The 14564-nt window shown below is 44.4% G+C and overlaps 1 protein-coding gene across 1 annotated transcript in view; it reads left to right on the plus strand.

Annotated features, from left to right (window-relative positions):
• PPARGC1A (PPARG coactivator 1 alpha) overlaps positions 1-14564 on the plus strand; it is a 647743-nt gene that overhangs the window by 182995 nt on the left and 450184 nt on the right. The window contains exon 2 of the mRNA XM_027047192.2: positions 5686-5750. Within this exon, the coding sequence (XP_026902993.1) occupies positions 5733-5750 (18 nt within the window). The 5' untranslated portion in view covers positions 5686-5732. The remainder of the gene's footprint in view (positions 1-5685; positions 5751-14564) is intronic.

The raw sequence follows: 14564 nt of genomic DNA on the forward strand, positions 1-14564 counted from the left end.
AACAAAAGTCGTTTTAAGAGCCCATTTATTGCGGAAAATAGGGGAATTACCTGTCCAAGGGAATGAGAAGTGTTCAGATGTTGCCGACACTTGCCTCCTGTGCACTGTGGCCCCAGAATAATGGCTTCTTTTATAGGAAGGGAGAAGTTGCTGCGGTCCAATGGCTAGGAAATGCTGCTGTCAGGCTCTTGGTTTGCGGAAAAGCCGCCCAAGTCTGCCTCTTCGAAGACAGCCAGTGGACCACACCGAAACCAAATACAGTCTATATTCCTTATCTTTGGATTCATTTGTTCTTATCACGAAGCCACGTTTCCCGAAGTCTGTTCCGTTGAACAACTGTCACGTGCGATTTACCGCGTCCAAGGGTTCCGTCGTCCGATAAGGGGGGAAACACACATCCCATGGCTCCTGTTTCCTGGAGAGAAGTGATCCACATCACCGTATTCTCTAGAATAGGAGGGTAGGGAGTATAACGAGACCTGTGTTAGTTCATTTGATTTGTTTTTGTGTCTGAAACTTACTTGATTGAGGCCTTTTTTTTTTTTTTTTTTAAAGTAACATCTGCTTATATTCCCCAGAACCCTTGGGCCACAAAAACAGAAAAGAAATAAGCAGAAGCGGTTATTGTATCCTTACTCTAGACACCTAGTCTGTTCGGAGCTGTTGCCTTTGTGATGCCCTTTTTCCTTCTGGATGAGACGAGTGAAGCAATTAATTCAGCTGTCCGATTAGCGTCAGGCACTGTGCTGGGCACTTCCCTTACATTACTGCCTTTGCACCCCACGGTGGCCTGTGGGCCTCATTTTGCAAGGGTAAAGAGGGGATGTAACTTGCCTCTAGCCACTCGGCGAGGCGAGCACTGGAGCTGAGCCAGGCCCGCGGTTGGCCAAGCCAGGCCGCGATGCTCCATGCTTCCAACATTCCTGCTGTTCAACAAATCAGACGCGGATTCCACCACACCCTGCCCATTTTGGGGGCCGTTTATGGCATTCGTTAGTGGCCCTTTCAAAGAAATGGCTGTTGGCAGTGTGGCACCGCACACAGACCCCCACCCCCCCCCCACCCCTTGGTGAAAATTTCACGGCCTTCAGGTGCAAATGACTGGAACCCAGTGTGTGGTATTCGTGCATCAACATCCACACCCATCTCTCTCTATCCATCTATATGCTCGTGTCTCCAGAATCCATTCCAGGGCCTGAAGCGCTGCAGAAGCTTGGTGACAAATGTTTATTGACATGACATGGGGCAATAAATGCCGCGTGCAGTGTGGGTTCGTGTCTCTACCCTCCCTGGCCTCCCGTGCTCTATTTTTCTCCATAGCATTTATCACCGCTGGACATATATATTTACTTATTTGCTTACAGGGTGTCTCCCCGCGTTTGGATGTGAACTCCTCGGGGGTGGGGAGGGAGAGGGAATGTTCTTGAGGTCATTGATTTACTACTGTAAACCTCCAGTAGGTGCCCAGTAAATATTTGGTGAAAGGACAAATGGTCAGATACAAATTTTCACCATTGCTTCCGCTCTCCCCAAACTCTTGGGATTGCTTTCTTTATTCATCTCCTTCTCTCTCAGGAGTAGTTAAAACCTACTTAGGGCTGTAAATAAAGGAAGTCTACATTCTTAACTATTCCAGTGCAGCAGATATTGAAGTCGTCCGGGTTAATGGGCATGGGGCTGTTTATAAGACAGAAACAGCCCCAGAGTCTAGTGTCCAGGAAGGCGTAGAGTCACAGGGACGGGATGAAAAGACGCCGCTCTGTGCCCCTTGCTGTCGCAGCACAAAGCTCTTTGGTGATAACGGTAGCGGAGGCCCGGCCAGGATGGAGAGCGCCACTGGGGGGCGTTGTGCCAAAAAGTTTTCCTAGGGACCAAAGGTAGAGATCGCAGCTGGTTGGACGACCACAGCCTAGAAGCACTTTAATCTCCACGGCTGCCCCTTGTGGTGGGGAGGGAGCCCCGGGGCCAGGGACGCAATGATTGAGATGTGTGTGTGCAGGAGAGGCTCTTGGGGGCTCGTGTCTCCCAGCTTGGGGGCTAGTGCTGGAAACGCAGAGATGAAGTTAGGGATTCTGAAGTATGGGTCTGTTGATAGCTTCCCTTTAATGTGGATTCTGTTGCATAAAATCTTTGTCAAACAGGCATTTAACACACACAGCCGGGTGGTGGCAGATTGGGCATCAGTGGCCCGTTGTACTCAGGGAATAAACCAAAACTTTAAATAGGGCTATGCTTTCATGATGGATATGTGCTGAGGGCGGGGGGAGAAAAAAACCCAACCTGGATTGGTAAGGAAAAAGGAACCCTTTAATAGCCCAAAATGGCAGAGTGGAAGGAGAAAGGGACAGACTAGAGCATGAATGAAATAGAATAGCCAGAAAAATAGCATCAATATGAATGGTGTTTATCCAATTAAATGCATGTAACTAACGTTAAAGTACTCGGAAAAAGACTTGCCTTGGAACAAATTTATTTTCTTAAGCCCCACAGAATAAAGCAAATTATAGTAAGCTGTGATTAATTATATCCTAAGGAAAAAAAAAAAGAAGGGAATAAACCAGGTTTTCTGTCTGTGCGGGTCTCACTGTCCACAGGAAGGGAAGGTGTCCACATGACCCAGGAGAAGGACTGGGAGGGGACCGGGAGGGGAGGATTCAGAGGAGTGCATAGATCTGGGGAGGTCAAAGCTCTGAAGGTGGAGTCTTCTGCATTTGAGGCTGAGGGAGAAGGAGAGCCAGGGCCAGGAAGTAGGAACATGGTCCAAGGGGAGGTAAAGATAGATTCGCTTAGCATTGGCATTTTAGACGCGTTTAGTGACCAGAGATGAAGGCAGGAAAATGGAAGGCAGGAAGAGTAACAATGGAAATATTCTCTATTACTCGGAGACTTCCTCAGTGGGGCAGAAAAGAAAAGGGGCGGGGTGCTGATTTCTGGGGCGATACCAGAAACATGTTGGGAAAACTGACAAGGAGGCAAGCCTAGAGCTCGTCGGGGTGGGAATGTCCGTATCTTTCCGTGTACAAGGGATGTATGAACCTGTGTGTGCCCAAGGAAGGGCAAAAGTTATTGGGGAAGCGTCAAGGTGGAAATTCATAGCTCTTATTTTTGTGGCCTCTAGCTACAAGAGCTAACAGGTGAAGATAGTCTGGAGACCCAAAGTGGGAAAAAATGACATTTTTGTCAGGTAGGCAATTTAAAAATAAACTTGAATTCAATATATACCATTAATGCTAGGGGTTGTGTCATCACGATGCAAAAATGCCTTCTTTTCGATAGCGGTTAAAAGAAAAAAAGTGTGTTGTTGGGTGCTAGGAACCATATACAGAAGAGGCATACGTGGCTGTGCCAGCAACCTCACAAAGCTACTGAACACGTACCATGAGTCTGCCCTCCAGAATTAACACCATAACCTGTGTCAGGGACTCACTATTATCCTAATATCTGCTTTTGGATTCTGTCCAGTCCCATTAGCGGTTCCCATGTTGATTGCTCTGTTACTCGTGAATGTTAATTGCTTCTAAATCTCTTTGGATGTTCAGATGCTTGGGGAAAAAAAAATTCTGACTGGAGAAGGGGCGAGTTTTATTAATGTGCGAGTAAACAAGAAATCTGTTTAGAGACCTCAGTGAAGTGTCTGTGACTCAAGATGTCATAAACAGCTGAGGTGGCATCTTTGTTTGCATGTCTGTCGTATATTGGTGGTGTGATAGTGGTGGAGGGAGGCGGGGAACCAGGTTTTCAGTGATATCTGTGGTGTTTGTCCCAAATCAGCATGCTCATAGATACAGTTAGATAATAACAGCCTTCCCTCTGGGATTCCTGCTTACTTAGTATGAAATGGCCTTGCTACCTTTCAGATAAGCTTATACGTAGAAAGTGCTAGTAAATCGGAAGATGTAAAAACGTGAATATGATTTGGTCTATCACCTACGTGTTGATCTCCATCGTTTCTGAACCAGAAGGAAGCGTGGAAATGAGCTTCCGAAGCTTCCTTATTTTACTGCTGGGCAAGCAAGGCCCAGGGGGATGAAGAGGTCAGGGCCCCAGAGCAGCTCACAGGGGCACTGGCCAGAGAGCGAGGTTACCCGACCCTTGGCCCGGTGCTTGAGCCATCAAGAGAAGGGAAAATGATAAAAACTGGTGGTTATTATATTTCTCAGAAACATTTCACTGAATGTTGGTGGAGTTTTTCTTTGTTTTGTTTTTTTCCTTTGGGTGAAAAAAAAAATCTATTATGATCCAGTATCGAAATTCATCGATCAGTAATTATTTCAGCATCCCAGTGAAAGAAGATACAAGAGAAGGGCACAGCCCACGGCTGAGCCTTGCCAGTGACTTGTTCAACCAATATTTATGGAGTGCCTTGACCCTGGAATTTAGTAGTGAACAAAAAAGCCCTGCTGTTATGGAGTTTCTATGCTGGTTGGGGATGGGGTGGGGCCTCAAAAGACAAACAAAGAGATGAAACATTTACTGTAAAGTGGTGACAGTCCTCACCACGAAAGAGAGAATGGTAAGGGGTTGGAGTTACACGAGTTGCAGGTATGTTAGACAGGTGCAGGAGCAGAGATCATGGATGTATCTGCCGCAGGATGGTCCCAGGTGAAGAGAATAATTGTAAGGGCAGAGGTCCTGTGGTGGGGACATGCTTGGGTATTTGAGGACGAACGAAGAGGTCAGCGTGGCTGAAGGGGTGAAGATCGTGAGACATCATGACCCTCAAATCATGGGCTTTGGGAAGATTCTGGGTCAAACATTTGAAGATACATCTTTTAGCATTTCTGTCATCCCAAATAGTAGGGCTCATAAAAAGAACCCAGACTCATCTTTTTTGAGACTATTCCCCGAAGGAGCCATCCTTCTGGGATTGGTGTCTATGACTCACCAAGAGTGTCCAGAAACCGTCAGATCTTTCTGGAGACTTTTAGAACAGAGGGATTGTCACTGTACTAACATCATTACACCACAAAATTGTAAGTTTCTTGATGGTAGGACCTATGTCATACACATTTTTGTGTCCTCCAAGAAACCACATGCAGTGCTAAACTTGTACATAGTAAGAACGCTGTAAATATTGACTATTTGTTCAGTGGAATAAATGGCCGGAGAGTGGTAGAAAGGATGGGCTGTCCTAGAAAGGGTTGTTAAAAATACACCCTTCTAAAAATGCCGTTAGCAAGATTACTTCTGAAGCATTCTGACTTCCTTGGAATCATTTTTAAAGACAAGTCCATATGCTGACATGTGAACATAAGTATATAACAAACTGAACAGTAGTAACATTATTTTCAGGCCAAATTTTAGTTGGATGCTTGTATTTTGTCAATCTAAAATTTTAAACTATGTTTTAAACGATGGGAAGTTTTTCTAACCTTTTCTGTGGTATTAAAGGGATCTTGGTGTCTGGGCTCATAAGACCAAGGGGTTACATTCAGCACTGTTTTCTGTGGGCAAAATGCGTTTAATACATTGATATTATGGTGGAAATTATGTGGGAAAGATCAGTCCCCAAGGGAAAGATGGGCGGTAAAGTTGCACTGGGATGGGGAAGGAGAAAATCGTAATTCTTGCCCTGTGTTACTGAATTCTGTCATTATAATGGACCAATAATTTATTCGCCTATTGCATTTCAATATCCCCATCTTCATAGTGGGGGGTAACACAAACTTACCCTCTGCCTTTCAGGTTTTTTGCGAAAATCAGTGAACTAATATTGGTAAAATTGGAGCCCCATGGATGAAGGGTACTTTGTAAGTATAACACATTATTGTCATGTTATGTTCTATTACTCCAAAGTGCAAATACCAGATGTCTGCTCTTGCCGTATTAGGAAATTAGCAACACCAAGTTTCACAACCCAATGATTGATAATCTGACTTCCTTTGAGGAACTTAATGTTTCTGAACTCTCTAATGTTTTGTCAATATGTTGGATATAGAAAAGCCTGACTCGCCTCCCCAAACTATGGGGAGAATATTCCAGACACTTTGGAAGAATACATGTCTGCAAACTATGTGAACATGTTGATATAAACCCTGGATATGAATGCAAGGTGTCTTTGTTTCTCTTTCACTACCTCTCTCCTTTTTTTCTCTTCTCTTCTCTTCTCTTCTCTTCTCTTCTCTTCTCTTCTCTTCTCTTCTCTTCTCTTCTCCTCTTCTTTTCTTTTCTCTTCTCTTTCTTCTTCTTCTTCTTAATTTTTTTGATTTGTATTTAACTCTGAGTTTTGAGCAGTGTGTGTATCAAAGAAATGATTGGTTTCGGGGAAAGACCGAATGTTTCAATGGGGTGAGCAATGTTTTGTTAATGATGAAACTTAAGTTAGACATCCCTTAGGCACGTTGCTAAGTATTGTGTTTCCAGAATTGAGATAAAGGAAGGAGGTCAACTAGCAAGGTGAGTTAAGTGTGAATCACCTCTTCTGGACCACGTTACAGCCCAGGTGACTCCTATCCGTGGAATGGCCGAGGGTTGCAAGCTACAAAGCCAAAGAGCAGGCAGAAAGGGTACTAGACGGAAGCACTGCTTCATCTGATTTTCCCCACTGAATGGTACATCTTTTTATTTTGCTAGGTCAGCCAATGCCCTGGTGTTGTGTGAGTGAGTAGACTGGTCAGTGACACGCCCAGTGCTTAACCCATGGTGTGTGTGTGTGTGTGTGTATGTGTATGTATGTATATATAAATATATATATGGAATAGCTGTCACCCCTTAAAAACTCCTAGCACAAAAAGTTTAAAAAGGGTTGTGACTGCTTATCGAAGCCTGTTTTATTGAGATTCATGGGGTTGTAAGATCTTATGTCTGGATGGGTCCCTACACATCTCATCTAGTGCCTTTTCCTGGCCAGTTCTAAGGATTCCATCCGGTGGGTGCCCCAGAACCTCTAGGGACAGATTTACTACCTCAAGAGGCAACTCTTTTCAGTTCCAGGATTCTTTCTTGAGTTGAACTCAAACCTACCCTCATGTATCTTCCACCCTTGGGTCCTAATTTTACTATCACTATCCACAAAGAATGACTTTCTCCTCCAAAGTGATACCCTTTCAAGTATTTAGTGGCACTATCGGGTCCCCCTGAACGTGGCCTCTTTGTCAGTTGCCATTCCCTCAACAACTGGACCTTCTGTGTTATGACTTCCAAATCTTCTACCCCTCTGGAAAGACTCTCATTTGTCTATATGTTTCTTAACAAGCAGCACTGAGAATCTACCTTCTTCAGGCCCCATTCTGCATCCCAGAGTCAAGAGATCTAATCAAAGGTCCAGAAGAGAATGACCTCGAGGAAATCGTCTGGAATCACGTGCGCCCGTGGATTGGTTTGAGTAATGAGACAGCAAAGCCCACATCCCTCTGTGAGGTGCAGATGATTGACAGGGAGAAAGTTGCTTTGGTTAATAATACAATCTACTTGCCTCCTGGAGACACAGCAATAGCCTACTAATTCGTTGGAAGTGAATTAAGGTTGTTTACCGATGTTTTAAAGTAACTGTCAGAGTGGAAAAAAAAAGTTCGTACTAGATGAGCCCACTCACCTACTTCAGAGTTGCTGTTTATTTTAAGCTGAGTGCATAAATAATATATTGAGATACGAAGGGTGATTTCAAGCATTAGAACAGGAAGCATCCTGTTTACTAACTGTCATTGGGCTGAAGAGAATTTAAACAGCTCTGAACCTTTTTGTCTGTGAATGCAAGGCATGAAATTAACTTACATTTCGTAGTTAGCACAAATCGTGATTAAGGCAGTCTTGTTGATGTGTCTTCTGCCGATCTGGGTCTTTTTTTGTGTGCAAAATAAGCCTTGGCAACAGAATGCTTCCCGTATCTTGTTTGAGAGAATACCCCCTTCCCTGTGCACATCCCCCCTCCCCCGAAAGAAGTCTGGGTCACTGAATCAGTTTGTTCTGGATATAAAGACAAATAGTGGGAGGATACTAGACTGGGTTCCAGGGGTTCTAGTCCTGACCTCCAGCAGCCCTGTCTGAATCTCGCTTTCTTCACCTGTAGAATGGGGATAGTAACGTCTGCTCCCACTACTTCATAGGAAGACAGAGACCTTAATGAGGTCATTGTTGTCAAATGGCTTTGAAAGGGATCAGTGCTCGCTTCGGCAGCACATATACTGAAAGGGATCAGGTGTATGTGGATGAGACAAAACGATAACAGTTACTGCTTTTGGTGACTTCCATGTATTAACTCATTTCATCCCCTCAATAACCCTATGGGGTAGGTCCTATTATTATCCCAGTTTTACCACTACAAAAACTGACGCCCAGGGAAATGAAGGGATTCCCTCCATCATCTCACAGCTGAAAAGTAGCAAATTGGGATTCCAACACCAGGCTAGAATCTATGGGTCTAGAGTTCGTGTTCTAAACTATCACTTATTTGGGAGAATAGGTTTTCCTACCTATGACTGTGCCTCTTGGTCATGCTCAAGTAAATGAAACATCATTCCTAACAGCCTGGACCAAATTTAGCCTGAGCAAATGCAGGTATGGCTTCCCCATGAGTGATTATCAGCCAGGAGGAGTCCCATTGGGTAGGGATGTAGCACACTGTATGGGTTAATTATGTTTTATGTGTAAAGAGCCTGGTGATTCTTAGACGAACAGCCCTAAGTGAAAAGACCTATTACTTGTAATGCTTTCAGAAACAAGAAATTTGATTCACTTTTTGCTCCTATAAACTTGAAAGTGTGATAGCCTATTTTGGAGTATAGGGAGGGTGTTAGAAAATGAATAGAAAATGTATGGAATGTTTAATTTTGCATGATTACATTTCACATTTGCCGAGGTGACTGTGGCAAAGAGAAGTGCGTGAGAATATCACAGCATACCTATTTTAGATGTTTGGATGAAATCCTCTGACTTTTGCAGTCTGATACATGAATCCTCTGGGACAAGTCCCTATTAAGCAAATGAAAAAGGCTGTATTTGTGCTCGCATCACTGAAAATGTGTGATTTGTATAAGTGCTTTTTTTATTTATATTTACATTATATTTATTTGAATTTCAAAAGAGGAAAGCGCCTGAAGTGACTAATGAGAACAAAAGGGGACATGAATCTGTAGACATTTTCCCCTGAAATATGCTCGGTCGGTAGTGGGGTCCTGCTTCAAAGTTGGAGTGGCAAAGGTGGGGTGTGATTTGCGTTGGGTTTCTGAACGAAGCGGTTCAGAAATAGGACCATTTCCATAATCCCAGAAAAAATGGACAGACTCATGAGAAGTAATCAGCCAGGGGGAAGAATAAATTCTGCACTTTTCAGCTGCAAAAATCTCGGCAACTGCTGCTATGCCCTAGCACTTGTTACTACAATAAGATAATTGCATAATTAAATACACTATGGAATTTCAATAATTGGAAACTTTGTTTTCTCGTCAATGTGCAAGTTGCTGATGTTGGAAAGCATCGCAGTGTTTTAGGGAGGCCGAGATCATTCTTTCCCATCACGTCCCCTGCAGCCTTCTGCTGCTTCTCTGGCGGTTCTGAGACACTTCCCTTTTGGGTTATTTTTAGTTGGTTATATTTAGACAAGGTGAAATTAAGCAGGAAGTCCCCCAAAGTCTGACTTGCCTGCCCAGGTGGTGGGGGTCGAGGCTCATTTCGCTGAAAGTGTCCCTGGTGCCCTCTAGATCTTTCTAGGTAATAATGGGTGAAGAGCAGGCTGAGTGCCCTTTGGAGCTGGGGAGCAGCTCTTTGGGTCATAATTTCTAGATAGCTTAGTGGAATTGCTGAGAGGGGAGACTCCAGAGCTAGGCTCCTGGATCAGACCCTGGCATGGCCTCTTGCAAGCTGTGTGACCCTAGGAAAGATACTTAATCTCTCCCGTTTGCTTATCTGCAAAAGGAGAATCAGCCTTGGTGCAGGGCTTTACTGAGCTAGCATCTAGAGGAGCCTAGAAAATGGCAGGTTGTAAGCAGCCAGTGAATGGTAGCTGGCTGAGAAAACAAAGCTGGAAAATAATACCCACTCCCCGTCCTAGAAAAGTTGGGGAATAGACGGGTAAATGCTGCGGCTGCTGCTGATAAAAATAATAGTATTAAGGCAATGTCTGGCAGACAGTAAGATAGTTTAGCAGGGACTGGTCTGGCATCAGGGAGTCCCTGGCACCTAACGCAGAGATGAATACATGAATGACACAAATTTGGTTGAAGACGATTTCGTGAGAGTCAGAAGGGTTACCGGTCGCAGTGTGGGTTCCCAGCTGAGTCGTCCCTTAGCATCCGGCTGGGACTCAGTACATGTTTGGAGGATAAATGAGCGAATGCAGGCGTGGATAAAATTGACTGCAACTTTTGCACTGTAGGACTGCTACCATCAGTTTGAGAAAGCAGGTGAAAATATTGGACACCCACACAGGGTGAAACAAGGAAGACACGGAGGGTGTGGAATTTAAGGAGGCGCTTGCTCTCAGAGTTATGCCAGAGCCGAGGGGGGCTCACTCTCGGGGTACTTCCTTTAGCCTTGCACCTCAGAGGCCCTACTTTCCTTACCCGAGTCCAGGCCTATGGAATGTATTGGTTTTTTTGTGTATGACTGTGCTTTACTTGTGCAGGCTTTTTTTTTTTTTTTTTTCATTTTGTTGTGTATTTATTTATTTACTTATTAAATAGAATTTATTGTCAAATTGGTTTCCATACAATACCCAGTGCTCATCCCGGTAGGTGCCCTCCTCAATGCCCATCACCCATTTCCGCCCCCCCCCCCCCCATCAATCCTCAGTTTTTTCTCCGGATTTAAGAGTCTCTTACAGTTTGCCTCCCTCCCTCTCTGTAACTTTTTCCCCCCTCCCCTTATTTGTGCATGCTTTTGGACATTCTCCCTCAATTTTATTTTGAAAACTTCTCAGAGCTGCAAAATTGTGACGAGGCTACTATAAGGAATACTCTGCACGCTTTTTTTTTTTTTTTTTTTTACTTATCATTAATTAATTAATTACCATGTGTTCAGTCACATTGATTATCTTTCTCTATAGACATGACTTTGAACTTTGTCCTAAGTTACCAGAGAAATCACTGGCCCTCTCTCCCACCTCTAGTGCACATTATGTTAAATTTACTTCCTAAATTCTGCATCTCGAAATTACAAGTATCGGAGGAAAAAGCCAAACAGAGCAGCAAGAGAACTTGGCTTAAATTTTCTTTTTCAGGTTTAAAAACTAGTGCTGGAAATTTATTTTTAGACTATTAATATACTAACATATTTGGAACATGGCCAAAAGAAGATACCTAAAATTTTAAAGGTTAGAAAGTTTTTCTGGATGCTCTGACATTCTCTTTCACAGGAGAGATCTTTTTTCAAAAAGGAAAATACCCTCGGCCATTATTTTTCCGAGAGCCTTCCAAAAGTAGATGGTAGTCCAATTACTAATACAACGAGGCCATCCTTTTCCATGTTAAGCATATTCACTATAAAGGATGACCTCGCAAATATACTATAGGAATTATTTATAAATCTGGTGATATCCTCTCAAATCAAACGGAATACACACTTGACTTTGGACAACACTGACAAATTGTCATGAAAAAAAAAATGCCTGTCTGAAAATCTTGCCTATTTATAAGAGATAAGGTATCTGTCTCTGAAATTGTGGCTAGGTCTACCAGAAGGTTGCCTTACGTCAGTGGTTTTGGAAATGCTTTCTGTGAAGCCTAGGGAATCTGGAGAGGGGCCTTAGGGCCGCCATTGGTGGTGGTGATGATGGGTGGTGGTGAGAAGGGGGAACTGGGGTTGGAATCCAGGCCACTCGCTCATGTTCCATGGGGATAGCTCTGAGATTATGTGCTTTTTATTGGCATCTGCCTAAACATCAGTTTTCAGGAAAGCGTTCTGAAGCTGAAAAGAAACCATATGGCTTGGAAACCATACGACGGGTGGCTAAAAGATAAAACAGGCAAAATTCATGCAGCAATGTTGGTTGACAGTGATAAATGATAGCTGTCAACGTGCAGGGTGGGAGAGGTCAGGAAAACCGTGAAAGGCAGACACAAGAACTTAAAACACAGTCAGCGTCTAGAAGTTTTAAGCAGGGTCAAATGCCCAACCATTGCCTAAGGCGGTCATTCTGAAACTTGAGTGAGTCCTGGTCCTTAACCCAGAGAATCTGATGCAGTAGCTCCAGAGAGGGGCTCAGGCGTCTGATTTGCTAACAGTCATCCCGTACCATGCAGAGAAAAATTGCCCTAAAGTTACGTTTATGTCAAAGAACGTTATAATATTCGGCGTTGATAAAGTTGACTGGAATTGCAGAGAAAATGTTAAACTCGGCTCGGTGTAACGTAACCCTTTTTCAAATTTAGGGAAATTTTAGAGTGACTTCCTCCCCCAATGCTTAAAATAGAAAAGATAACTCTGAATCATAGAGGAGGAAAGACAAAACGGGTAAGTCATTATATTATAAAGTGGTTACTAAGTCCAGTGGGGGAGGTCCCTCAGTGGGAGAGGAAAGAAAGCCCGTGTCCTGCTGGATGCTGAGACGGGCGCCTGGGAGAGTGACTGTGGTGGCGGGGCCCCGTGGCTCAGGGGGATACGCACAGGCTGGGAGGTGGGTGGACCCGGCTTTGAATCCTAACTGTCCTACCTACTGGTTGTAGCATCTTAGGAGAATTACCTAATCTCTCCAAGTCTGGGTCTTCCTCAGAGAGCAGGTATACAAGATTAAATGAGACAGTTGTACTCAGAGTATTGAGCACAGGGACTGCAGAATAATAGATACTAAAGAAGTGGTTGTAATTGCCAGTATATCCATTTAAGGTGGACCTTCAGACAGGTCGGCTTTCACGAGGGCAGGAATGAGAGTGTGTTGGTTTTGATTGCGGTTGTCGGATGGGGCCAGGAGGGGAGAAATAGAGCCTTCCAGAGAAGGGGAACCGTATAAGCCCATCTTGAGGTAACAGAGGGTGTATGCTTTCGTGCCTTCAGTGTTCCCCAGAGAGTTGTTTGTGTAGAAGGTTCTAGATGGCACAAATATTTTCCCAGTAGTAACTAATTTAATCGTCACGTTGACTCTATGAAGCAGGTGCTGTCGTTTCACAGGCCATGAACCTGGCGCACAGAGAGGTTCAGTAACTTGTCCAAGATCATACAGCTGTCAGTGGCAGAGCCTGGGTTTAAACACAGGCAGCACCTGTACTTACGGCCACTATGTCGGCTGTTCTCATCATGATGATTTACGTTCGTGTGTATTAGGAAGATTCAAGTAGCACCATAAAAACCATGCTGTTACAGATATTTTTGCCTGGAACAATAGTAAACTTTTGAAAAGTACCTTGATCTGGAGGAGTCACATAGAAGGAATACTAGTAGGGTCAGCATCGAACATGATGACAGTCCTGTAGGTGGTCTCTGGGTGATTTTGGCCTGGGAAAATCTGGGACAAGGAGAGATGGAGCCACCGTGGGGGACTCTTGTGTCCCCATCATTGCTATGTAAAACGCAGTAAAACCCTTAAGCTCTAGGGAAGAAACAGGTAGGCTTTCCTCAGGGTGGGGAGCCACGGGAAGGGAAGGCTTTGTAGCCTGCCAAGTTCACTCCCATTTCCTGCAGTTCCTTTGGGGAGCAGAAAACTGCAACCCCCCCCCCCCCCCCGCCCTTGCTGCTGAATGTCTATGGAGGGGCCAGACTGAGCTCTTGGCTAATTTGGAATCTTTCAGTTTCTCTTCCCTTCCCCTGTCTTCTGTCCTTCCTCTGCCTTCTTTTCTTCTTCTCTCCTCTGCCACCTCTTCCCCTTCTCCTTCCTCTTCTTTTTTTTTTTTTAACGTTTATTTATTTTTGAGACAGAGAGAGACAGAGCATGAACGGGGGAGGGGCAGAGACAGAGGGAGACACAGAATCGGAAGCAGGCTCCAGGCTCCGAGCTGTCAGCCCAGAGCCCGATGTGGGGCTCGAACTCACGGAACGTGAGATCATGACCTGAGCCGAGGTCGGATGCTCAACCCGCTGAGCCACCCAGGTGCCCCGCCCTTCTCCTTCTTTTTATTGTGAATGAAGACAGATTCCAAAGAGGCCATGCCCCAAGGATGCAAGTGCCCAGTGCAATTCAATAAGAGAGAGTTTAATACTCTACCTGGCCTTTTAATTTATCTTCAGCTTTCCCGAATGGCAGTTATATCTGCCCCTGTATCTCTCCTTTGGATGTGGTTGGAAAAATCTAAAAGCCCAGATAATCCTAAACCAATCCATGCCTAGGCTTTTATGTGTGCAGCAGATTTACCTTTCTAACAACCTGTTTGAGGCTCATATTAAAGTGAGTTTGCATTCCCTGGGCAAGCAAAGAGTTAGTCTATAAGTTGCAGGAAGCCAGATTGTAACCAGCCACCTCTGGGCAAGAAATTTCGGATAATTCCACAGTCCCCCAACCCTAGGTGTGGATGCCTGCCCCTCGGACCCCAGACCTGGGTCTCCTGTCTAGAATGACTGGTTTCCTAATCCATTACTGTGCGTTTCCTCTTATTCTGAGAACAAGTGTCATGTCCATTCCCCTTACCTCTCTATTCCCACCATTTAGTGCTTGGCCGATGGTATGCATTCATAACTACACTTTGCCCGTTGGTTAATGA

Source organism: Acinonyx jubatus, chromosome B1 (assembly GCF_027475565.1).
Source record: "Acinonyx jubatus isolate Ajub_Pintada_27869175 chromosome B1, VMU_Ajub_asm_v1.0, whole genome shotgun sequence".
Classification (NCBI taxonomy): domain Eukaryota; kingdom Metazoa; phylum Chordata; class Mammalia; order Carnivora; family Felidae; genus Acinonyx; species Acinonyx jubatus.